Source organism: Armigeres subalbatus, chromosome 2 (genome assembly GCF_024139115.2).
Source record: "Armigeres subalbatus isolate Guangzhou_Male chromosome 2, GZ_Asu_2, whole genome shotgun sequence".
Lineage (NCBI taxonomy): Eukaryota > Metazoa > Arthropoda > Insecta > Diptera > Culicidae > Armigeres > Armigeres subalbatus.
The window spans coordinates 276,829,252-276,857,210 of NC_085140.1; the positions used below are offsets into that span (position 1 = coordinate 276,829,252).

A 27,959-nucleotide genomic window follows, 5' to 3' on the forward strand; every position below is an offset into this window, starting at 1 on the left:
TCCACCCACTTGATTGTAACTTGACAGATACGTATTTCGACCGAACAGTAAGATCGTCTTCAGTGTCTCGTACTTGACTCGAGTCGAGAATTCCCTGAGGGATTGTTGAATTAATATTTGGAGGAGTTTCTGGGGGAATTCCTGAAACATATTCCGAAAGAATTTTTGAACAAATTTCTGTCGGAAACTCTTTCAGAGAGTCTTTCGAAAATTGCTCCAAAGTTTCCTTCGAAAATTCCTCTGGGAATTCTTTCGAATTCCTCCAAGGATCCTTTAGGAAATTTTTTAAAGAATCCCATCGGAGATTTATACCGGAAACGCTTTGGAATACCTTCAGAATTTGAAGATTCCTGCAGGAATTCCTTCAAAAAATCATCTAGGAAATTCTTCAGAAATTCGTCCAGGAATTCTTTCGAAAATATCATGAAGGATTCCTTCGAAAATTCCTACAGGAATTCCTTCGAAACTTACAAGCAATCTTCAATCCAGAAATTCTATTGAAAGTTCTTCTTTCAAAAATTGGGGTATTCTTTCGAAAATTCCTCCAGGAATTCCTACGGAAATTCCCCCTGTATTTCCTTCGGAAATTTTTCAGGAATTGCTTTAGAAATTCTACCAAAAATTCCATTAGGAATTTTTGGGAGTTCCTATATGAATTTCCAACGGATCACCTGAAGGAATTTACGAGAGAAAGCCTGGAGACATTTAATAAGAAAATCCTGAATGAAATTTTAAAGGAAATCCTGGAGCAATTTCCAAAGAAATTCCTGGAAGAATTTCTGGCGGAATTCTTGGAGAAATTTCCGAGGGAAATGAAGGAGAAAGTTCTAAAAGAATTCCTGAATTATTTCCTGAAGGAATAACCGAAAAAAGAGAAATTCTTAAAAAGATTTCCCAGAATTCCTGGAGGAATTTTCTATGAATTTCAGGAAGAATTTCCGAAGTAATTCCTAAAGAAATCCTGGAGGAATTTCCGAAGAAACTACTGGAGGAATTTTCAAATAAAGTGCTAAAGGAATTTTCAAAGAATCTCCTGGAGGAATTTCCGGAAAAAAATCCTAGAGAAAATTCTGAAGGAATTTCCGATGGAATTCCAGGGGGAATTTCCGGGAAAATTCCCGGAGGAACTTCCGGAGGAATTCCCGGAGGAACTTCCGGAGGAATTCCCGGAGGAACTTCCGGAGGAATTCCGGAGGAACTTCCGGAGGAATTCGGAGGAACTTCGGAGGAATTCGGAGGAACTTCCGGAGGAATTCCCGGAGGAACTTCCGGAGGAATTCCCGGAGGATCTTCCGGAGGAATTCCCGGAGGAACTTCCGGAGGAATTTTCGGAGGAACTTCCGGAGGAATTCCCGGAGGAACTACCGGAGGAATTCCCGGAGGAACTTCCGGAGGAATTCCCGGAGCAACTTCGGAGGAATTCCCGGAGGAACTTCCGGAGGAATTCGGAGGAACTTCGGAGGAATTCCCGGAGGAACTTCCGGAGGAATTTCGGAGGAACTTCCGGAGGAATTCGGAGGAACTTCCGGAGGAATTCCCGGAGGAACTTCCGGAGGAATTCCCGGAGGAACTTCGGAGGAATTCGGAGGAACTTCCGGAGGAATTCCCGGAGGAACTTCCGGAGGAATTTCGGAGGAACTTCCGGAGGAATTCCCGGAGGAACTTCCGGAGGAATTCAGGAGGAACTTCCGGAGGAATTCCGGAGGAACTTCCGGAGGAATTCCCGGAGGAACTTCGGAGGAATTCGGAGGAACTTCGGAGGAATTCGGAGGAACTTCCGGAGGAATTCGGAGGAACTTCGGAGGAATTCCGGAGGAACTTCCGGAGGAATTGGGAGGAACTTCGGAGGAATTCCCGGAGGAACTTCCGGAGGAATTCGGAGGAACTTCCGGAGGAATTCGGAGGAACTTCCGGAGGAATTCCTGGAGGAACTTCCGGAGGAACTTCCGGAGGAACTTCCGGAGGAATTCCCGGAGGAACTTCCGGAGGAATTCCCGGAGGAACTTCCGGAGGAATTCCCGGAGGAACTTCCGGAGGAATTCCCGGAGGAACTTCCGGAGGAATTCCCGGAGGAACTTCCGGAGGAATTCCCGGAGGAACTTCCGGAAGAATGTGAAGGAATTCCAAAAGGAACTTTCGGGGGAATTCCCGGAGCAACTTTCGGGTGGAATTCCTGAAGGAACTTCCGGAGGAATTCCTGGAGAAACTTCCGGAGGAATTCCTGGAGAAACTTCCGGAGGAATTCCTGGAGGAACTTCCGGAGGAATTCCTGAAGGTACTTCCGGAGGAATTCCAGTAGGTACTTCCGGAGGAATTCCTGAAGGATTTCTGGAGGAACTTCCGAAGGAATTCCTGGAGGAACTTCCGAAGGAATTCCTGGAGGAACTTCCGAAGGAATTCCTGGAGGAACTTCTGTCCTGGAGGAACTTCGGTAGGAATTCCTGGAGGAACTTCGGCAGGAATTCCTGGAGGAACTTCCGCAGGAATTCCTGGAGGAACTTCCGCAGGAATTCCTGGAGGAACTTCCGGAGGAATTCTTGGAGGATTTTCCGGAGGAATTTCTGGAGGAACTTCCGAAGGAATTACTAAAGGAACTTCAGAAGGAATTACTAAAGGAACTTCAGAAGGAATTTCTAAAGGAACTTTGGAAAGAATTCCTGAAGGAATTTGCGAAGGGATTCCTAAAGGAACTTCCGGAGGAACTTCTGGAGTTATTCCAAACTCCCGGAGTAAATCCTGAAAGAACTTCATGTGGATATCCTGGAGGAACTTCCGGGGAAATTCATAAAAGAACTTCTGGAGGAATTCCTGGAGGAACTTCTGGAGTTATTCCGAACTCCCGGAGTAAATCCTGAAAGAACTTCGTGTGGATATCCTGGAGGTACTTCCGGAGAAATTGCTAGATGAACTTCCGGAGGAATTTCTGGAGCAACTTCCGGAGGAATTCCTGGAGGAACTTCCGAAAGAATTACTAAAGGAACTACAGGAGGGATTCCTAAAGGAATTTTGGAAGGAATTCCTGAAGGAACTTGCAAAGGAATTCCCAAAGGAACTTCCGGATTTCTGGAGTAACTTCAGGAGGAATTCCTGGAGGAACTTCCAAAGAAATTCCTGAAGAAACTTCCAAAGGTATTGCTGAAGGAACATCCAAAGGAATTCCTGAAGGAACTTTCAAAGGAATTCTTAAAGGAACTTTCGAAGGAATTCCTAAAGGAACTTTCTAAGGAGTTACTTTTAGAAATTCTAGAGAAATTGCGGATGAATTGCTAATGGAATTTCTGGAGAAATTCCTAGAGGATTTTGTGGATAAATTCCTGGAGGACCCTCCGGAGGAACCTGGAATTCGCTATGGAGAAATTTTCGGTGGAATATCTGGAAGAATTTTCGAATCCTTCAAGGAATTTCTGTAAGAATTCCTGGAGGAATTTTCGAAGGATTTCCTGGAGGATTTTGTGTTTTTAATAAGTGGAGGAATTTCCGAAGAAGGATCTACCAGAGCATTTCCGATGATCTTCCGTCGAGGAACATCTCAAGAGTAAATTCCGAAGGAATTCAAGGAGAGATTCCGAATCCATGGAGGAACCTTCGAAAGAACCTTCGATGTTATAAGCTCTCAAAACCTGTCTGTAGTATTGTCGGATGGTGCATTGTCCGCTAGAAAAACTAGGGAATATGTAAACGGGCCATTACGAAAAGTTTTTTCTTTACTATGGCGGAAGCCACAGCACGCAAAGGCGCATAGACGACTGCCACCGCTATCCGCACGGCTACGAATCCCCTATTTGGTGTGTTATTCTACCAAGAATTTCTATATAATCCTGCAACAGCTTCTTAAATCATCTTATGAATTCTCAATGGGTCATTCTTTTCCATAAAAATCCTGGGAAAGGTATTTAAATAATTTAGACAAAAAAATCAGTTAAATTCTGCAAAATTATATGAAAATCCGCCAAAAGATTCAACCTGTGAAAAATTTGAGCAGAATCCCGCGTAAAATTCTTGAACAATCGAACAAAAAGTTCGCTTAGAACGCTTCAAATGATTCTCATGAATTGCATAATAATTCTGTGAAAAGTTCTGTAAAATATATGCTTGCATGGAAGGTCAAATAATTTCTCAATTACCAAAAAATGTTATGTGTGTGATTTGGTTGTTTTATAACATTTAATGTAGATGATCATATTAAAGGACATTTTTGATAACTTAATATTATTATAATAGTCTTCAATTCAGGATTTCACAATTTATCAATATACAAACACGAATCAACGTCGATCCTATAACTCTTGGACAAGGAAGCAAGCATTCCAGATGTTTCTGTATAGGTTCAACGGTCGGCATCAACAACTCATCTCGGTTAAAGTCTTCTGAAGATGTGATGTTCAGGCGGCTGGTTCATACAGCTCTCTTTTTATTACTTCCATAAAATAATTCCACTCCTAAAGCAGGGAAGCAGAACAAGCATTTCAACGCGAAGCATGGACCAATTTCGAAGCAGCATATACTCTCCAGGCAATGGAAATCGACAACTATCACCCGTATTCTGGAAGAACTGCAGTATAAGGAATAAACAGCAATCCGTACACCAATATATGAAGCGACGTGGGGCTGAACTTATTCCAGATCCCTGTCCGAGCAAAACCAGGTGATCAATAATCTTCGGCGGGTTTGACCTGAAATAACGTTAATTTACAAATTACTAAATCCAGCACAAGCACCGAATTCAGTATCTACCTACCTGACGAAAACCACCATAATTTAACTTTATTCGAATGACAACAACGAAAGCAGTCCATCAATAGTTAATTCACAAGCTAAATCCGGTATTTAAGAGAACAGCTACAGAACCGTAAACTTAATAACGTAGACGTCCACAATTAAAATAGTTTGAAAATTTCAACTTAAGCACTTCAAAATAAAATATGTATCACGAACAAAAAAGGGCGTGTTCCAAATAATACTTTTATCACAAAAGTTTCAACAAATTCCTCCAAAAAAATATGAGATAATTCTCAAATGACGAAAGAACGCATACATTATTATTATAACATGGAGTGATGGCTTTTTCATTGTGATTATTTGTAATATAGAGCACTTTAAAAAATGTTTTTAATTAATCATAATTTGTTTTGCCCTTATCATAAACTACGCGATGAACTTTTCCCAATTTGACGTTTCTCCAAATGAACTTCATTTCGATGCCGGTTCATCCTTCCTCTCGACACAAAATGAACGTCTCGTCTCGCGCGAGTCGACATTCGGAATAGAACGAGAAGTGTCATACGACAACGAAACGAGAATTGTCGTTTCGTCTCGTGCGAGACGCAGAATAAGCCTGATTAAGTACTTTCACAGTTATTAACTGCGAGGTTTCTAAGCCAGGTTACCATTTTTACATTCGTGTATCAAGAGCAAGCTTGTAAAATGTCATCTGCATGTAATTTGACTAATTTGTTCATAACTTTCTTTAGAAGCCAAATTTACTTCATAATTTTAGATGTACGCATAACGGTTGAGTAGTGCTATATTTTTGTCCAAGGGTACATTGCTCTAAATATAACATCTGAGGCTAGAGAGGGAAATCTCTCCAAAATGTCACGTGTCATTTGACATAATGTCATTTGAATGACATTTTGTCTCCCACGCCCCAGATTACACATTTACAGCAATGTCTTGTTAGACAAAGTTGTAGCAACATTTAGGCGCTTAAGTTCGCCATACTTGATAGTTGATAGCTAACTACTGAAAAAAAGATTCTGGGAAAATTATACAAACGAATGCAAATGAAAAAAATCACTCTGATAAGTGCTAACTGTCGTAGATGTGAATTGACGTAAATGTTTGTCGTAAATGTGAATTAGCCTGGTTTCAACTTATATGGAATAAAAATCTCCAACCTTTCTTTCATTCTTTCATAACACGATTTTTTTTATTTTTGACCTGCAATTTATGAGTTTCATTATCTTTTTATATCATACCCACTTTTACTTGTGTCCATACAATTTAAAAAGCATAATTTGATTGAAAGGCAATACCCCAGAGTAATTTGCACACAAGTACAACAAAACTGACATAGAAAATTCCGAGAACTTTAGCCAATCAATAAAATCCAACCAACCCCAGGTCAGCTACTGCATATGTAGGTTCGCGTGTCAAGTTATCGTCGTGGGTAAAAACTTTTCGTGGAGCTGAGCAACTCCGAATCAGCCATCAACCGCTGCAAAACAATCCATGAACCAGTTTTGCGTTTGCACCACAAGAGCAAGCCAGTGCACCCTTGACATGAAAGATAGTTTTCTTTCCATGCAACTGAATCTCTGAAGTAATGTTGTTGCATTTCTGCTGGTTGACTTCAGTATCATGATAAGTGCAGATCCTGTCGACATTCTTTTCGGATGGCATAACTTCACTGAGCTTTTTTATGTTGTGAGAAGTAACCACTTCGTTCGCTAATTGAACTTTTTGTGGTTACTGAGCGTAGTAAAGCATTGTTATTACGGAACAAGATACAAGAAAAAACAGATTAATTCACCTAGCGGGGATGATGTCTTTCTCGCTCACAATAAAATGTATCTAGAAGCCAGAAGTTCTTGGAAGAGGTCACAATAACACAAATACTTTTGACTGTTATATAAACTTCCAAAACATTTTAAAATAATTTTTCTGCTTCTTCAGACTTTCAAATTTATGAAATAATTCATAATAAGCAACAGACTATGGGAATAATTAGTATTATTTCTGAGTACAAAAAAAAATGAGACAAAATTGGATCATGAAGAAATCATATTAAAATAGTAATAAAATCGAATGTAGACGAAAACAGGGGCAGACAAAATATGAATATGTTCGAAATCGCATTATCACTGTATTTGTTACATTATTTATTTATGAAATGATGCTTTGGCAATTTCATTGCAAAAAATTATTTGAATCTTATTTGAAGTTAAATTGTGAACAACAGAAGCCTAAAAGGTTCAATTTTTGAAAAAAATAGAAAGCAAAAACAGTGAACTATTTGAACTACATATGCACCAAAATCTGAACAAAAAGTATCTTTTAAAATATAGCTATCACTATTTTGAGAGCCTATTCCGACTACAAGCTTCATCAAGATAAAGCTAGGATAAGGAGTATCCTGATCCCAAAGTTGTCGTTTAACATTCTTCTTCGTCTTCAATGGCTCTACATTCTATCTGGAACTTAGCCTGCTTTTCACCTATCTATTAGCAATGAATTATTGGCAGTAGCTGATTTTCTACTCGCCGCTTCCACATCCAGGCGCTATCGTATATGCGCGAATAGCCAGCATGAGTTAACCGCCAGAAATTTGTATGGCGAAAGACATCTAACGCGGGTTTTCTCAAAATTAGGAACTTTTTATGAAAAACTATTTGGTACCGGTTATGAAGGATAGTGTCCGCTACTAAGCCTACCAAATATTTTTTGGGATTAATGTGCTTAATTTTGAGAAATCGAACCTTAGATGCTTTTCGCCATACTGATTTCAGAAAGTTAACTCCTGGTGTGCCGCTGTATTTACGCTCAAAGCAGGCGATTCATTCATTATTAATGAATCGACTGCTTTGAACGTGCTTACAGCGGCACACTAGGAGTTAACTTTTTGAAATCAGTATGGCGAAAGGCATCTAAGGTTCGATTTCTCAAAATTAGGCACCTTAATCGAAAAAATATTTGGTAGGCGTAGTAGCGGACACCACCCTTCATAACCGGTACCAAATAGTTTTTCATGAAAAGTTCCTAATTTTGAGAAAACCCGCGTTAGATGTCTTTCGCCATACAAATTTCTGGCGGTTAACTCATGCTGGCTATTTTGCGCATATACTATAGCGCCTAGATGTGGCAACGGCGGGTAGAAAATCAGCCACTGCCAATAATTCATTGAAAGCTTTTCTATGTCCGCCATTGTAATAAGGGACATTGGGGTAAAACGAGGTCTTGCAGCTTCGTTCAATGAACTTAACCATCCTTACACGATTTCCCAGAAAGTTCAACGATTTGTGTCAAAATTACAGCGAAATCGACTCATACCGAACAGAGATACTAAATGTATTCGCGTTATGGACATTTTTCTCCCATTGTGCGATGTATGTCCAATTAGTCCTACAAAGTGTTTCGAAAATTCCACCATCCAATGGAGTGATTTTTTTATTTGCTATGATTGGCTGTTGTAATAACATTTCAAGGCTTCAATTGCGTCTACGAAATTTGAATTGAACAAGAGTTATCAATAATATTCATAAAAAAAATCAGAAGGGGTGTACAAGACACAACCGCATGGTAGACGTTGGACAACGTAAGGATATTATTGTAACACAATACGCATTGTAGTTTATTATGGTGTTAACTAAAGTATTATTGTTTTGTTGGTTAAAATATGAGTATGGTTAAGTATCTGAGACACATTTTGATCAAACATGTTGTAGATTGTGGAATCTCGAAAGAAAATTTCTGACGTCATCCATGCGAATAAATATTTGTAGCACCTTCCTACGATACGCACTAGTGATTCTGATACGGACGCCAACTTTCTGACGTCGTACTGTGAACATATTCGTCTCACTGAATCTTCCTTTGAATATAATGGTGGCCCTGAGAAGAACCGATTAATTTCCATTAATGCATATTTCGAATCACTACAGCTATCGACGACGACCACACGACCCACGCCATGGGCTGGAATAAAATTAGCTTTAAGCAACTTCGTCGATGCTAGTGCCGCTATCTCCCAAGTAACACCGAAAACATCATTATTAACGAAGATCTAATAATAATGTAGAATAAAGGTCGGGAAAATGCAATACAAACCATGTTATGTTCAAGGAAAGCTATGAAAAGGTTTTTGCAAAACATACAGCAATTTGATCAGAGAAGAAGTTTCATACTACATTCTCACAACTTGCTGATAACATGTCGATTTTCGACATTTGTTTGGTTTTTTTAGATGTTTCGTTTTACATTCTCACAACATAAAACATGTCTACAGGAAGATTTTAAGAACAAGGTCATAACATGTTCATTTTTTGACATTTGTTTCGTCAGAATATATACCCCAATGATAGCAGTTTAGCTAAAATATGCATTTTGAACGTAATTTCAACATCTTTTAAGATTAATGTAATGAACGTTCTTCATCGGCCCTGTTGTTTACCGAGAACTCGCCATACTATTTTTCTTTTGCAGATTCGAGAATTTGTTTTCATATCAATTTCAAAATTATGCTTTGGCATAGTTATATCTTTCTTCAATCAATGGCGCATGAATTTAGGAGAAGTAAAATGAAAAGTTGACCAATGAAACATGAGCCGCATATAATGTTTCGACCGAGACTTCGAAACAAATTTGATTTATTTATTCAGTTTGTATATATTTATTAATATTATTAAAATTGTGTTCATCATTTCATGCATGCTTGTTTTCAATCGTTTTTTGTATAAAATTTATTTCTTTCAACGTGTTGGTCAGCATTTTTGTTTTGGTGTTCAATTTGACAGAACCATGTTGAGAGTCGGTTATTGAAAACATCCTTAGTACTTAGGTTTAATCTTGTGAATGTGCAATCAAAAACAAGGTTGCGACTGAAAGATGTTGAAAATATCGATGATTTTTGCGCTGTTTGGGTCGTGTGAAAGTAATGAAAGCAGTTTTTTATACCAAAACGTAACAAACTATATGTTCGAAAGATGTATTTTTTACACTCATACAACAAGCCGTGTTACTTGGGCTGCTTTCCGTGTCATTTCAAATGAAATGCCGCGCGCGGGGGAAAGCAGTTCTCTTATAATCTATAAAGGAGGCCCATTAGTCCCACCTTTCTGTTGATTCTTTATTATTCTTTATTATTTATTTACATTCAACTGACCTGTGCTGGTCTTATTGAATTTCTTAACACTAATGTTCATCTTGTTCACAACTTCAGTATAACTACAGTACAGACTGATAAATATGTTCTATGACAATAAAATAATGCAGATACAAGTTTATAGATAAATTACGTTACTTAAACAGAAATACATATTGGAACTAATTAATTGAACAGAAATAAAAACAGAAATTTGATTATCAGTGTGCCACATTTCATCTACTTACAAAAATTCTATCATACTACATTTTAAACAAAAAAATCCATAAATCCATCGTTAGTAATATTACAATATGCTTCTATCTAAACAATTCAATTACCTATTTACTCTGTTTTGAAAATTCGGATTCCACGTTCTGCCGCCTAAATTTACAAACTCTCTAAATTTTATGCAAGTTGGCCATGTAGAAGAACTCAAAGCTACAGATTTCCAACGAGAACTTAAAATGATTTTAAAGGAAGCATAATCAAGTAGTTTGATATTTTTCCACTTTGGAACTAACTTGAAAATAATAATTTCCAATTCCAACCGATTCTCGAACCAGCAAGTCAATTTCATGTTCAGTTACTAGACTATCGATATTAGTCAAAAACAATGAAAAACACTCCTTCCCACGGTCAGCAGACGAACAATTCTCCTCACGATGGTATTCTATTTTGCGTTCAGGGCCAGTGCCATCAAGAAGTTTTGTGGATGAGATTGGTGTTGAAGATTCCATGGTGGCATTCGATGTAATCACTGACAGTGCTTTCACAACATCACTAATTTGAGATTTTATACTTATCTGCTAGCTCGGACTCAATTACAGCTGGACGTGTAGGGTGAAGTTCATCCGATAAAGCACTTGTACGCATTTTATAGAAGTGGTTTAGGCATACATCGCACATCCAAAGAATATTGTTGAACGTTAAGCTATCCGTGTGTTGCTCTGACAATCCAACACAACCAGCATGGTAGCACTTGCTGCAGTCTCCTTCGCACACAACGAACGATTCACGTTTAGCGTCGATGGTAGAACAACATTTACCGCACTCCATTGTTTCGATAATGCGAAATATGGTATCGAAAAATCCAGGGAATTAAACGTTCGATTTTCTATTTTCTGCAGTTTTTTAGACGTATCTTTGATTATATCAATACGCCAACGGCTTTGAAGAATGCGATAACAGTAGTTTATCTCCGTAGAACCCACAATTCATGCAAAAACTTGTTAATTAGAAAGACGACACACTCTTTACACTTGCATGTATATCAAAACTCGTCGATACTTGATCGGTCTGAATGCAAATATTGTGTAAATGTAACACTCATCAAAAGGGCGTGGCTACAGGGTTAACTTTATTGATTACAAGAAAGCAGCTTTTCCGCGCGCGAGAGCCATTTCGTTCGAGATGCCGCGAAGAGCAGATCGCGGTCCCATCATCAGCATCGGCGGAGCTCCTGCCGGAAATTTTATTCCCGCCGACGATGGTGTGAGTCGTGCGGTCGTCATTGTCGGCATCAGCAACACTCAGATAAAATTTTCTTGCCTGTTTTGCTACGATGGCGGCTGTGGCAAATTTACACGATATAGCAGAACATTTTTGTTCAATTTTGAACGATTGGCTTCTTTCTAATGCTCCATCGGCCAACACCGTCGCCTGCCTGGAGTATACGACGTTTACGTAGTTTGAAAAAGCACGAAATGCTTGTCAAAGGAAACTTCGTAGTCATCGTTCGAAATTTTCAAATGCTAGCCATGCGTATCGGGATTTAACCTTCCGGGACTCGCATTGTTGTAAAAAGTACAACACATTTAGTAAAAATTAGTTATCTTTTTAGTCAGTTAACCAATTTGTACCAAACCACCATGTATTCCTCTAAAAATTAGTTCTCCATCACTTGGAAAGATAATAAAAGTGATTCGATAGGATGCTCGGGTAAATATAGCTAAATAAAAGGCTCAGGTGCACTGGGAAAAGTGACCAGTAATGAACTAATTATTTATTTCATTAACAATTCATCCTAAAGTAGCGCTATTTTTCATATATTATTTCTGACAATAGCCTTGGAGTTACAACTTAAGACGAGTTAAGTAACTCCATTTAATTCCACCAATTATTTCGATATCTTTGCAGATACGTATTTCGATCACAACTGTGTGGTCGTCTTCAGTGTCTTGTACTTGATGTCGTGTGGAGTTACTTAACTCGTCTTAGACGGTTGAATACATTCCACTAAAAAGAGCTTAAAATATTGTTTCTGAACCTTGGAGTTTATTCGCAGTTCTCACTTACCTATGACCGTAGGTGGCCACCAGGCGGCCTTCCGGAAAACTCGAAACGTTCCCCGTCCATCACTTACTAACTGTTGATAATAAGATGATATCGATTGTAAATATCATTAATAGTCTCGGCTCCGTTAAGTGTTATACACGCCTGAGCCTGTCAAATAAATACAATAGATAAAAAAAAACTCGGAACGTTCGTAAAAATGGTAATTTTGGGAAGTTCGTCCTACAGCACTGCCGTAATCTGAAAAAATTACGTATACGCCATTTTTCATCACTGTTACTGTTACGTCACTTTCTCAGATTACGGCAGAGCAGCGCAATTTTCGACGGTGATCTTAGAGTTAATACACAGTTCTTACTATGCTATGACCGCAGGTGGCCACCAGACGGCCTTTCGGATAATCCGGAACGTCCGTAAAAATGGTCATTTTGGAAAGTTTGTCCTAGAGCAGCGTATTTTTTTAAAACCATTTCTGATGGGGATATTCGAGCTATGGGGCCATCTAGAAACCACGTGGTCATATTTTTGAAGATTTCCCATCCCCCCTCCCCCCCCTTGTGGCTTATCGTGGTCATTTGGCAGACACCCACCTCCCCCCCTCCCGATGACCACGTGGTTTTTTCTCAAGCTCAAAAATAAAATAAAAACCTTATGTAACTAAAACATATGGTTAAACCGATCAATTTTGAAGATGGACAATTTCAACTGATTCAAAATCAAACTAAACCAAGCATGGAAATTATAAATTTTCATGAATTCGAACATTTTGATGATGTTATCATGTTGTAATGTGTATCGGGTATAAGGATATCTAGCAGTACTGCTAGTTTTCGTGACTGTCATGTGAAAGCGAAAACAGTTGCATTTTCATTTTCAAGAGACCAAATGAAAATGTAGCCATATCCCGGTCATTTGTCACATTACAAGCAGTCATGATAGGAATATGCTTTGTTTTGAAATCTAAATTTCTAAATAGTTTTAATAGATCTGTGTAAATAACGATAACTAATCGATACAATGATTGTATTCTTTTTTATTTTTGAGTTAGAAGTAACATTATTGAAGAAGAAACAGCTTGTTTACACTAGTTTGAAGCGCTTTCATGAAATAAAAATCTGTGAAAATTTAGCAGAATTCCTTTCAATGTTTATGTTTTCTATGAAAGCGGGAGAGAATAAAGTGTAAATATCGCGTGACCTCTCTCAATGAAAATGAAAATCTCAGTACTGATATCTAGAACTGTTCACCTTCGATGCATCAGGAGGATACAAAAAAATGTGGCCTCGAAAATATGTTATAAAAATTTCGAGAAAAAATTGGAATGGTTTAGAAATTTTCCAAAATGCCCCTATGCTATTAATTTCTTTAAATTTTTTTTATCAGTGATTTTTTTTAAAATAATTATAAAGTTCATCACTGAATATCTCTATAGATTCCTAAGAGTATTTGGGACCTTCCGTAGCTCTGGAGGTACTGGAAAATCTTAAGATATATTAACCTCAGCGAAGCATCTGAACTGAACTCTTACAACAAAAAGTTTATCAGAGAATCTTAAAGTTAATATGCAATCTTAGAGATACAAATAAAACCTCCTACTGTTGTTTCTTTTGAGTAGCATTCCTGTAGAAATTCCAGTTTTGTTTTCAGAATCATCAAATTAGTTTACATTCCAATATTACCAGGTATTAAAAGGTTTCAGTATAAAAATATATAAATTAGAAAAAAAAATCCAGCTTACTTTTTTTACAGAATCTCTAAAGATTTTTTTTTTTCAAAATCCTGGGCAACATTAATGAATCTTCAAAGGAAATTCTTCTAAATTTCCAATGGAAATTTTTTTCGTTTTCCAAAAGAAATTCTTAGACACTTTCAGCAGTTTTTTTGAATTTCCAAATCAAATTATTCGGAATATGCCAAAATATTTCCGATGGAAATTCCTAAGATTTTCCAGTAGAAAATCGAAAAAAGTTCATCTGAAACACCAATAATGAATTTCCCGAGGAAATTCCGATGTTTTTACAAGTGAAAATAACGAAAAAAATGTACTTTTGAAGGAATTCCTCTGATTTTCTGACGTGAAAATTCCTTAAAATTTCTAAATCATTTCCCGTGCATCTTTGCATGGTAAAGACTTAAAGCAATGTTTAGCTGAACCTACAAAGAAATCAAAATGACTTCCAGAGAAAGAATGAATTCCCGATGAAATTTTGGAAGAATTTATGGTACAAATTAAAAAAACAAGAATCTCGAGAATTCTAAAGATTTATTTTTTGAAAATCCAAAGAATTTTTTGAAGATAATCCATAGACTCTTCCGTGGAAATTCTAAATAATGCCTCGAATAAAAAAAATACTTGGAAAATTTAAAAAATGTGATAGAATTCACAAAGAGCGTAAAAAAGTATTCCGAAAAATTTTCATTTCAAAATTCCAAATTTGAAAAAAAAATCCAAAAACAAAAAATCAACGGAAATATCAAAGTGTTTCATGTGGCATTGGCTGTTTAATATCTTTCGGAAATTCAGAAGAGTTTTTTTTTAATTCTGTTCTTCTTCTTCTATGGCTCCATATTCCAACTGGAAGTTGGTCTGCTTTTCAACTTAGTATATTCTATTAGCATTTCCTTAGTTATAAATTGAAAGCTTTTGTATGCCAACCGTTGCACGATTATATATCTTGCGTAGCTAGTACGATGGATACACTATACCTAGGATGTCGAGAATGTTTCCCACCCGAACACATCCTAGACAGGAACGAGAATCGAACTCGTCATCTCCGGGTTGGAAACCCTACGCCTTTGCTCGCAAACCTAACTGGAGACTAAACATTTTGAAGTGCACTCCTTAAAATGTTCGAAAAACTTTATTTGGAAATAAAGAAGAATTTCTGGTGAAGAATCGAAAAAACTTGTCGTAGAAAATTTCATTAGAATGTAAAAAAAAATATATGAAAATTTGAACATTTTTTTCCACCGAAAATTATATGTTTTTCCACGGGACTGTTTTGAATTTTCAGACAGAATTCACATGGAATTTTTTTTCGGAGTTTTAAGGATTTTTTTTTCGCAATTTACACTGGAGATGTTTTGTTTTTTTTTTCATTAACAATTTGTAGCAAAATTTCCAAGCAAAATTGTTCAGAGAGAATTGTTTGAAAATCATTCTGAATGCCAGCACTTTATCAGGGTTATATGAAGTAATTTCAAAGTTTTTACAGGAAATTTCTTTACTGGATTTTTCCTGAATATCCACAAGAAATTCTTTTGAAGTTTTTTTCTTGGATTATTGTAAAAACATGAATATTTTTCAAATTTGTAGCTGCAGTCCGCTGATGCAAAATTGTCGGCGGCGTGATGCCAAAAACCATCTGCAGCGGTGGCGTGGCGGACTTTTTTTTTAATATTTTCCCATTTTTCCTTTCCAAATTTTTGTAGTGGAAATTGAGACTGAATCGCAACCTGTTTTTTCGTTTAGTTTTTTATGGAAAAAGGATCTAAAGCTAAGATGGTCAAATAGCGCAGATATGCATCGGCGTTACGACCGACGCTGCGTTACCAGTTTTTCTCGATGCACACCTGCGTCTTTATAACGCTGAGTTTAAAAGACGCTACGTGGGCATCGGCTCTAAGATGCGCTTTGCGTTTAATGATTAAATCATTAAATTTAATTGATTTGTATTTTTTACACCGCTATTGTTATTCACCAAAAGTTTTTCGTATAAAAAACCACGTGGTTCGAGAGCAACACCCCCCCTCCCCCCATGTGGCTTATCGTGGTCATTTTCCACCCCCCCCCCTTCCCCCATACATGACCACGTGGTTTCTGGACGGCCCTAAGACACATTTCTCACTCTGCTATGACCGAAGGTGGCCACCAGACGGCCTTCCGGATAATCCGGAACGTCCGTAAAAGTGGTCATTTTGTGAAGTTCGTCCTAGAGCAGCGCAATTTTTTCTAAACCATTTCTGACGGTGATTTTGGAGATATTTCACAGTTCTTACTCAGCTATAACCGCATGTGGCCACCAGACGCCTTCCGGATAATCCGGAACGACCGTAAAAATGGTTCTTTTTGGAAAGTTTATCCTAGAGCAGCGCATTTTTTAAGCCATTTCTGACGGTGATTTTGGAGTTAATACACAGCTCTTACTCTGCTATGACCGCAGTGGCCACCAGACGGCTTTCTGGAGAATCCGGAACATCCGTAAAAATGGTCATTTTGTGAAGTTCGTCCTAGAGCAGCGCAATTTTTCTAAACCATTTCTGACGGTGATTTTGGAGAAATTTCACAGTTCTTTTTTTTTCCTAACTGATTTATTCAAGGCTCATTTGTTTTGTACAAAACTCCACGGAGCCGATAAACTTATTGAATAACAAAGTTATCTTATCTATAAAGCATATTTTCTCGCTTTTTTGCGAGCCGCATACTTTTCTTGTTCTAGCAGATCATCCTCTTTCTTCTTCCGTTGTTCCTCAGCATATTCTCGCATATTTTTTTCTTTTTTCTCTGCATAATTCAGAATACCCTTGCGTTCATACCACAGCTGAATAATTTTATTTTTAAATATGATTTTCGTTGGATTCTGTGCTTCTTCTGTTTCCGTAGACTGCTGCATCTCCTCGTCCAAAACTTCGATTGTTTCCTCCTCGATAACTTCCTCTTCGACACATTCTTCATTTTCCTGAATTCCGCTTACTACTCCAGCATAAGTGTTTGACGATCTCTTGGGCTTCTCTTGATTCCGTTCACTTCGCAGGGGACATGCATCTTTGCGATGCCCTTCCTTCCTACACTCAAAACACTTGTTCTTCAAGTCCTCGTAGAAAATCCTGCCTCTATTATTCGCGATTTCCAGCGACGACGGTATTTCATGTTTCACATCTATGAAGACGCCACGTATACCCGTGTACAAATGATCGAGGCCCAAATCCACTGGAAATTTTTCGCGAACTGAACACTCCACTGTACCGTATTGTCCAAGCAACAAAGATACATCTTCATCGGGTATTTCTGGTGGAAGGTCAAACACTCGGACTTATCGAATGTTGTTGCCCGCAACAATCATCCGAACTTCCACAGCCCTTCCACTCGAATACCGAAACTTTTGCGGTTCGCGATCCTTCCTTAGTGCATCCTGCATGGCTTCCAGTTACTGCTAGACTAATCAAGTTGAAGGTACAGGATTGAAATGGAAACGATACGGAAATCCATTTGGGGCCATCCACAAAGTACGTCACGCTCCTAGGGGGGAGGGGGGTTCCAAGCAGCGTGACGACTCATACAAAAATTTCAGAGTTTAATACAAAAAGTGTGACGAAGGGGGAGGGGGGGTAGAAAATCGCCAATTTTTGTGTGACGTACTTTATGGATCTTCCCTTTCATGTTCTAGCGATTGCTGAAATATGAGAAATATGGATAAAGAGATACAAAGTAGGCGAATGAAACAACCCTGAGATCGAACCCAAGGCCTCCTGCGTATAAAACAGAAACGGTAGCCATATGACTACCAAGCACACTTTTCTGAACACATTGGTTTTAGAATCCCAAATAACTGTAAATGACTTCCCGTAACACGGTAGATCACTTTGACGTAGTGTGTTGCGGTGTAAGATCTACCAAACAGAGCCCTAGCTTAATCCATTTTTCTAGCTAGGGCAATAAGTTGTGGTAATTAAGGATTCATCGTATTTAGTCCCCGCTACCAACAGCAGTCTCAGAAATAAAACATAATTAATGTTACCTTGCAGACAGTTGAAAGACTCGAATTCCTCTTGTTTGAGGCTAAACTGTATGCAGCGGAAACAACTTTTCAAGCAATTAGTTAAAAACCTCGGTACCCGGTCCTAGGCTGAACTGACTGCTGGAAAAATCGAGTTAGGGGTTTAAATACGTACTAACTCTTCATGAACTGGTGAAAAATGGTAGTGAGAGGAACACACGGAAGTTCTTATTACTGAACATATTCTCTTGCTTGAAATGGTATTGTAGACAGAGCTAAATCCCGGGTTTTAAGAGTTTAACTGGTGATATTCTAGAAGCAAGACAAGGATGTGGCTAGGGCTCCGATGCATGGCCAAAAACAGTATTACTGTTCTGTTTTCTCAAGAAAGGATTGATTTCTTATTGATAAGGGGCGCGCCTTCAATGGGATTGCTCTCTATGAAGGGTCTAAATAGCGGGACCTGGTCATGGTGGTCTTGAGAAAACAAAACAACAACTGTATCGAAACCGATACTACATTGCTTCTCAATAGCACTGGAGTAATTCGACATGCACTTAAACACTAATGATACGGGTAACGCTACAATAGATCTAACAATTGGTCGCAGTGGGACACCCGAACAGGAAAAAAAACTGTAAATGACGACGTTTGAATCCCACACATCCTGAGATATCTAACAAAGCTGGTTGATTCATATATCACCAACCAGCGGATGCAATCCAAACTAAACCGTTTTTCAGAAAATTGGTTTTCATCCTCGAACAGTTGTGTATAAGGCGGCCACTATCTTATATCACAGATCCGGGGATATATAACCCAACTGGTGATCTTAGTTGCACTAGAACTACTCAACGGATGAATTTTAAACTTCATAATTTTTCAATATACAGTAATATCCCGATTTTATCACCCCCTTGGTGAATTTTGGGGTCATAAAATAGGAAATGTGACAAAATCGGAAAAAAATAATTTCGATTTTTTAATTCATTTCACAAATATGAATCAGTTTACCTTGGAAAGATAAAATACGTGATTAGCACCATTTATTTCTTGTCGAAAAGACCTAAAAAATCCTCGACAGGTACTCAGAAATGATTTATAATAAACCACATGTGGTGAAAGTTATTTCATGAAAATTATTGATGTGTGCGGTATTATATACAAAATAAAAAAAACGACTAAAATTTTCAAAATATTTTGGAGTGGTAGAATCGGGTCGAAAATGTGATAAAATCGGGGGTAGACAAAATCGGGGAATGACAAAATCATGTCGACACGTATTAGTTTACAAACCCCAAACAGCTTTGTAGAAGACGGCAATTGTCTAAATGATAAGCCCCTCATAATACTAATGACACACTGATGGTATTCGTACCATGGTACAAGTTGTACCACAGGTGTGTCGCCTTGTACCATGCTGGTACAACGTGGAAAACCATGGTACAATATGTACTAGGGTATATAACCGTGGTATACCACGGTCCTTGTACCACCAGTGTGTCTTTAGTATAAGATATGCGATTTTAAACTGAACGGTTGAATCATTTTTTTTTTTCAAAAACACTAAGAGGTCTATTAAGAAAGATAGAAGCGATAGGTCCAACATACAAATCAATTTTGTAACTTCAATCTCATGGAATTATATGTATTTTAAAAACCGAATGGATAGCGATTGAACAATTGTTTCACTACCTTCGTCAGGGGTGACAATGTGTCAAATGGGGGTGAGAATGGGTCACTGTTTCAACTACTTAGAATGCTTGTAGAATTAATTGAATGTATCTTAGGGCAAGAAAACTAAAATATAAGAGATCTTTTTAAACGATTTTGTTATCCGACCTCCAGGCTGTCGGTGAGAGCGATGACCCATTCTCACCCCCCAGACCCATTGTCACCCCCGATGGCGGTACGCGAACAATCATTTTAACCATACTTGTAAGATTGCGTACTGCCGGTTTAATGTGAACAATAGTCTCAAGTTGAAGAAATCATCTTCAATGCCACTGACAAAAACCATCAATTAATAAAAATTGTTTAATAAAAAATGTTTGATTCAACAGCAGTAGGCATAGCACTTGTCATTTAAACAAACGGCACGGCATTCAAAAAAACAGGCACATATTTGAAAAATAAGCATTTGCTTAGGTACGAACACGCATCAATTCTTTACAATAATAATGATGGTCGAAATAGCCAGGCAAGAATAATCCAACAAGAAGATACCTGTAACACGCTGTTGAAATCCATACCCATATCTGCTTAAAAATCATGGAACCCCCGTCGGCTGTAGTATTCATTTCAAGTCATTTGCTCACGATGGCAACTACCGTAGACATTTTACTATCCGATTTACCAGTGGAAATCTTGTCACATATATTTTCGTTTCTCCCGTTGTCCGATCGGAAATCTGTGTCCTTAGTGTGCCATTCATGGAACGAACAAGCCTTCAACCGCCGATTGTTGCGAAACGTTGCTCTGAGTCTCTCCATGGACTGGGAGCAAGCTCATCTCGATGCACTCCGAAAGAGCACCCGGAAATATCGAAATGTGTTCGCCTTTTTTGGACCGGAAACGTGCGGTGAGTTCGACTTTGAATTAGTCAACGAAGTGCTGGAAATGTTCGGTCAAGGACTAGAGAGTTTTCATTGCATGACCAATTTCACCGCGGAACAAACTAAGCGCATCATGAGTTGTGCACCGAATCTTACGCAGCTGATAGCCGGAGTTGATGTCAGAAGTTTGAGTCAGCAGAAATCTGACTTACTCGAGTTGCAGTGCTTGAGAGATTTGGGATCGCTGAACAACATGCTACAGTTCCACGATTTGAGTGCTCCAAACTTGACAAGACTTAGTGCAAATTTTACCACCCGATCGGATGCAGATGGGTCGAGTAAACTTCTGCGGCGACTCGCTCCACAGTTGAAGAATGTGGAACTTTTTGCCACGGAGTATTTTATCCCGATCGAAGATCTTGACTTTCCCAAACTAGAAGTGCTCAAACTATCCGGTCAAATGTGCAAAACAAACGATAATGCTTTGAGAACGTTCTTTAGCAGGCTTAAACATCTGAGGGAAGTAAGACTGGATTTCAATGTTGAAAAACTAGTGTTAGATGTCATAACAACGGCGAGTCCAGGAATTGAAATATTGCATTTCAAGAACAGTGGGTTGAACCCGTATTCAATTTGCTATTTGGAGCGCCTGAAGAACTTGAAGGTGTTGAGCCTTGTCGTGAGCATCTATTGTTCCGGCGTTTTGGATTGCAAACCCCTGGAGAGTGTGGAACGGTTCTGCTTGCAGTTGTCCAATCTAGATGATGAGGAACGCATCATGGAAGGCTTCCGTCGTCTGTTACCGAACGTAACCGATATGAATGTGACGCTGACGACGCTTTCAAGACCGGAGTATATTTTGGGACACGTTAGTCGAAATTTTTCCCACATTAAGCGGCTTACCATTGCCGATACCCAGTATCGCATGCTTAGCTGTAGACTCTTCCAAGTCCTGCGGCATATGAAGCAACTGGAAGAACTTACCCTCAAGTGCATTCGTGTGCCGGTGGTGTTCATGCTGCCGAACCAGTACCTGCATCGTTTGAAGATTCAAAACTTCCATTGGTTGATTGACAAAGATCTGCTTATGCTGCCGGAGATGTATCCGAATCTGAAGTATCTCGAGTTAACGTGGTGCAAGAAAGTAACGGCCAAAGGTGTAAAGAAACTCCGATCGTTACTAAAGGATTGTGTTGTACACGTCGATAAAACGACTTTTTCTACCGTAGATGTACTTTGATTTATAATATACAGTTGAATTTCCTAGTATTGTATGATTTTATTGTGTCTCAAACTTGATTATGCATATGTACAACATGTGATAGATTTAGTTCGGAAAAGGTATTGGAGGGTAACCGCCCCTTCGGTGGGGTTTGATCCCACGACCCCAGTTCGCATGACAGGTGCTTTCCCTACTAAGCTACGAAGGACCTCCGTCGTCCTCCGCAGCTTAGCGGGTACTGATGAAACCAAATTCCCAGCACCAGGTACCAGCCGATCTCTCGCAATACATTTTCAGAACTAACTCTCTCAAATGTATTTTTGTACACATGTCAACCAAGTAGGATGAGTATTTAGTATAGGCAATTAACTTTGAATGTGATGATTTTATTGTTTGTATTGAATCACTATCCAGAGTTATGATTTAACTGAGAACTGAAAATAAACTGCATGAATAAAAAAACAGAGTCACATTCTTCATTTTTATTTAATTAATATCCATTGTTTATTAAAATTGCAAGTACATAAGTGCACTCATAATTAGTTACAGTTTAGTGCTAAGTGTCCTTGTACACCCCGGAAATAATTATAACACCACCGTTGGTTTTGTGTGTGTGTGCGTCATCCTCTGTCCCTCACCCAACTGGGGTGGTGATTAAGTAGCACTACGAATAATTTGATCAAATCTCATGCTCCGTAATGGTACCCTTTTTGTTACGAATACTAGTACCACAAAAAGGATTCACTTCTGAAGCAAGAAATGTTTCTTCAAGGAGCGTGGGGAATGGGATGTACTAGTTATACATAACAGGTACAGCAAAACTTCACAAGGACGCCCTTATTCGTACTAACTACTCAGGGAGAAGGTCGAGAAGAGCCACCGTTGCAAACTAAAGCGTGAACCGGATACCTGGGACACCCACAATATCCGCAGCAATAGCAGCAAACGATGCCCTGTGCGTATTTAGTGTAAATGTCATGAACATAGTATTCTGAAGCACTAAGAGAAAGAACTGGAACATGCTCACCAACTTAGTTTGTCCTCCTTTGCTTCCAATGAAAACTTGATCACAATGCCCAACTATGGCCGATTAGGAGGCTGCGACTGTTCACACTGGGTTAGCAGCTGTGGAAGTTCTGGTAGCTGATACAGTCATGCTTCTTCCTTCAAATAGGATCAACTGCGTCCATAGTATTGAAAAATTGAATTTGAAAAAGAATTCTTGAATTCTGAAAATATTTGTTCAAAAGTAGGGAGGCAGTATCAAACATTACAACATAATAACATGAGTGTTATTGATTGGAAATCATATACATTATAACACCACCGTTGGTTTTACATACAAAATGGTCATGTTTGAAGATCAATATCTCAATTTCTTGCGAATAGATTAAGGACATATTTTACTCTTACAAACGAATAATACATACAGGGAATGCTATTGGTTTTATGCGATGTTTTCTCTATCCATAGTATACCGTGGTGCATCGAAACCCGTACATTTAAGCACTTCAGTATACCGTGCGGGACCGAAATCCATACAGCACGGAAATCCGTCCACCTCATGAGATATCAATAAATTAAAGGGGGTTAAAGGTAATTAATGTAGAAATAATTTATCTTATCCTGTTCAGATACTTGGCAGTAAGCTTTCAGGGCATAGAAATGGAAAGATGACTTTGAAATTAAAACAACAAAAATCAAAAACAAATCGACACCAACCAAACGCGGAGTTTTTGCCGCCATTTTGTTTTCGGGTAGAGCTTAATTGCACCAAAAGTAACTGTGCTTCAATTGCTAATTGCTATCCATTACATAAGATAAGCGGAACACAAATCGAAGGGATCGATTCTCAAGGTGCGTATCGAACTATTTACAGTGGTAGTTTTATCAATTAGAATGCTTCAATTTAAATATTTATTCTAAAAATAGCTGTACGGATTTTGATCCTTTGATTCGAAATCCGTCCACGGTGGACGGATTTTGAGTCAGGAATAGTTGATTTTATTCATAATTTTATCATGTTTTTCGTAGTTTTTAATGAGTAAATGAGAAACACTTCAAAAGTAGAAGCCTTCATGCTCCTGTGTCAATGGAAAACGTTTTATTTACATTCGATACTTTTTATCTAATGACTTTTTCATATACTAAGGTGCTTAAGTGTACGGATTTCGATGCCCCACGGTATGAAAAATTCTCTAGAAAATACAAATAGAACGTTCGTCATTGATCTAACTGCACGAGGGCCACTATTTCTTGTGTGCTACATTGTATTCCATTGAAAGCAATGAAAAATATGATGAAATTACGAACAAAATCAACACCTCCTGAATCGAAATCCGTCCACCGTGAACGGATTTCGAATCATAGGATCATAATCCGTACAGCTATTTCCTAACAAAATATTTAAATTGAATCTGTCTGATTGACTAAACTACCACTGTAAATAGTTCGATACGCACCTTGAGAAGCGATCCCTTCGATTTGTATTCCGCTTATCTTATATTATGATTCGCAATTAGCAATTGAAACAGTCACACAGTTACTTTTGGTGCAATTATGCTCTACCCGAAAACAAAATGGCTGCCAAAACTGCGCGTTTGGTAGGAGGAGATTTGTTTTTGATTTTTGTTGTTTTAATTTCAAAGCCTTCTGTCCATTTCTATTCCCTAAAAATTTACTGCCAAGTATCTGAACAGGATAAGATAAATTATTTCTACATTAATTACCGTTAACCCCCTTTAATTTATTGATATCTCATGAGGTGGACGGATTTCGGTGCTGTACAGATTTCGGTCCCGCACGGTACGAGAGATCGGAATAATAAATGATCGTCAGATTCACTTGAAACTCTTAGCAAACAACACGTGTTCAGCTTGTGATCATAGAGCACAAAGTGTATATGTGGAAACTGATTAAAATGTTCGGAAAAGTGTTAAATGATTTTTTTGACTAACTAGTGAAACAAACCTGATCACAACAGAAACATAAATTCAATAAATCCTAAAAAATATGTTTTATCACGTTAAATATCTTGGCTGTGCATATACACAGCATATGTTTCGAAATGGACAAATTGATATGAAATTTGCGAAAAAGAATCCACGTGTCTTGGAGGGACTCGAACCCTCAACCTCCTACTCTCTAGATAGGCGTGATAACCCCTACACAACAAGACCACTTAAAGGTCACGTTTGCGGAAAAGCCATCAGAATCCGAGTGCCAACCTCCACCGCGGTTAGCTCTCTCTTTTGCAAATTGAATATCTTTCGGATGCTTGATTTGTCCAATCTCCACATGTGCTTTACTGTTGTATATCCACAGTCAAGCGAGTGCATGTTGTTCGTGTGCCCGCATTTTCGCACAATGCGTGACCACATGCTTGCCACATGTGGTCTGGACACTACCCCGGACAACCTAGTCCGGAGGATGTGTAAAGATGAAGTTGGCTGGAACGCCGTTTTATCGGCTATCGTCCAAATCGTCTCGGAGCTACACAGAAGGTGGCGCGTGGACTCGAGGAATGGCTAGTTCAGGCGCAAATAAGAGGTGGTCCAAGGGTTCGGAGTCGGCTTCATGGGTCATACCGGTGTCCTGTGGTCGAACTCGATCCTTTTATCGAACAAGTGGCCGCGTGAAGAACAACATGGTATCGTCGCTTTCGCGGCGTCGGTCAACCGGGCGGGTTCCGAGCACGAGGACGGAAAGGGGTCCTCGTCAAGGCTGGGGCAGGCGTAGGCACCGCGTCGGCAAGTCCCTCTGTGTGCTGGCGAATAGGCCCTATCGCAGAGAGGTCAATTTGGGGTGCACGCGGCAACATCATTCTTGATACCAGTCGTGCAGAGGGAAGCAGGCGCGAAGTCGACCCTGCCCACCTTCCGAGGACATAGGGCGTGGTAAGGCCACCTGGAAAGCCGGCAATGCGCTGGCACGATACCATGGTATTCTTCTAAAAAAGCGAGTCACGATGTTCGATGCTGCAAGGACACGTAGCTAATCTCGAGGGTGCGTTATGCACTGGCCCCCCTTTGAAGCATTACTTTCTGGTTGTACCGAAGGGACGATGGGCTTGGCGGCAATGGAAACGGTTTAGCGGGTCGGGGATGCAGTCCTGCCTCCCTCATTGGAGGTGGTCCCTAACCCCGCACTTCCTGGTCAACCCAGGATGTCTGTTTAGCAGATTCCCCCTCCATTGCTTAGAAAGAAAAAAAAAGTCAAGCGAGTGCACATTGTTTATTGCCGAGTTACCGAATAATATGCAATTAAATGTTTTATCACTTCAAACTTATGAGACATAACACATATCAACGTTTTCATACAATACTGGCAAAACTCAACATTTTTCGTTTTTGACGTTTTCGGGGCAATGCACGGAAAATGGCATAAAGATTCACCTGTCAAAATTCACAATACATCAAAAGTTATATGTATTTCAAAATTAATGATTTTTTGAACATTTCTTGTAAATGTTGATTTTTTAGATTTTCCTGCTGAAACACACAAAACTAATACATTTCTATGGACACATGCAGAAAGAGAGCCGAATAATTCAAAACAATTACTAAAATATAGAAGTTTCATTTTTTTAGTCCAAAATTTAAAATGTAGTTTCTAAAAATTTGCAAATTTTGAGTGGTGTCTACATTGCATGAAACTGTCGATATGTAGTAGAGCTTGCTCCTAACTAGCAATTATAGACCTATTTCACTTAAGACCATTGCCAGCCAAATGAACGAGCGATTAAAAGTGAAACAATCGCTATGAAAAATTCTAAAAACAGCCCTTCTGGTAAGTCATAATATAACGTCCAGTTCTCATATATTTTTCCTTGAGAACATGTTTATACGAAACTATTTTTTTACTAAACAAGTTATATATGGGGTCATAGGCGCCAACTTTGGGTTTGACTATTTTATTTACATGCAGTTCATGCTTGCGTTACTGTGTGCGTTTATGACCATACAAACCATTGGTGACGAAAGGAGAGCATTATTTGTTCATTGACATTGTTTAGCTCAATTATTAAACTTGGATGAACAAAACACCATCAAGACTATTTCTGCCTGTAAGGATACATTAACCACGATAAAGAACAGTGTTAGTAGAATCATACTCAAAGCTCAATGATTCATGAACGAACTAACTTGTTTGCGATTCAGTAGAGAGAGCATTGCGCTTTTTTTCGGACAGAATCGCAGCGCTTCTCTCACTCGCAAAACAAATGATTTTGTTCTAAAAAAACGTCAAAACGCAATCGAGCCGTTTACGTTTTTGTTTACGTATGGATTTATTTGCCATTGTTTTAGGCAAAAAAACTCAACATTGAAGAACACGTAAAAATTATGCAATGATGCGAATCACGAGCGATTATCTGGGCCATGATTCTGATGGGATTTGACTGACGCATGATTTAAACCGTCGATGGTATTTGATAATTTGAGATTTTACCAGCACTGGAACGATATGATCAATTTTGTCAGTGACTCTCCAAAACGGGCTCTCAGGGATCAATTTTGTTTTGTCTTAGAATCTGTTCCGGGCTCTCTAGTCAAATGATACCACAAATCTAGGAACGGTTTGCGCAGTAACATGGACTGAAATGTATGTGTAGATGTCGTCTGTCCTCGCGAACTATTCTAGTTTTGTTTTTTTTTTTATTAGCTTTATTAAGGAGACTTGCAGCCCCAGGCTGGCTCGCCTCCTCTAGTTTTGTTGAATTTTTCAAAATTTTGTCTGACAATGATCCTTCAGGCGACGCGGAGCGGTTGATGGGGCATCGAGATATGTTTCTGCGGTTGTTGAAAGCGTCTCAGATGTAGTGAACTAAATATCTTCAGGAACAACATTCGATAGATCTTCTTCCAAATTTGTCGAGTATGTAATAGTATTCAGCACCATTCCTATATCTGCTGCTGCTGAGCGATTGTTTCATGGGCTCCAAAGGATGAAAATCTATAGGAGACCCAGTATGGGACAACAGCGACTGAACTCCATAACTCCCTTCTGCACTTCTACCAGGACATGGCGAATAAATTAAATGTGGATGAAGTCGTTAATCAATTTATTTCCAGAAATAGCCAGAGAACAAAAAGTTTTCTATGTAAGCAGGACATATAAGAAATCGATTAAATAGATGTTCTAGTGTTGTCATTTTTTCATTTTCCGAAGGGAATAATTTCATGAAGTTGGCGCTTCTGTATGGAGTATTTTTATTATTTTCATAAAATGTTATCAAAACTTTCGCTTTAAAATAGTTACACGTGCAATTACTACAACTAGAGCTCGTTCAGGTTTGACAGTTTCAAGATATA

The 27,959-nt window shown here is 38.7% G+C and overlaps 2 protein-coding genes across 2 annotated transcripts in view; one reads left to right on the plus strand and one right to left on the minus strand.

The window, feature by feature from the left end:
- The window catches only part of LOC134212280 (protein gustavus-like), a 748,069-nt gene that overhangs the window by 610,776 nt on the left and 109,334 nt on the right, over positions 1 to 27,959 (minus strand). The window lies entirely within an intron of this gene.
- Positions 19,966 to 21,692, plus strand: LOC134216397 (uncharacterized). The gene has a single exon (XM_062695297.1). The coding sequence runs from the start codon at positions 20,143 to 20,145 to the stop codon at positions 21,664 to 21,666; it is 1,524 nt and encodes a 507-aa protein (XP_062551281.1). The 5' UTR covers positions 19,966 to 20,142; the 3' UTR covers positions 21,667 to 21,692.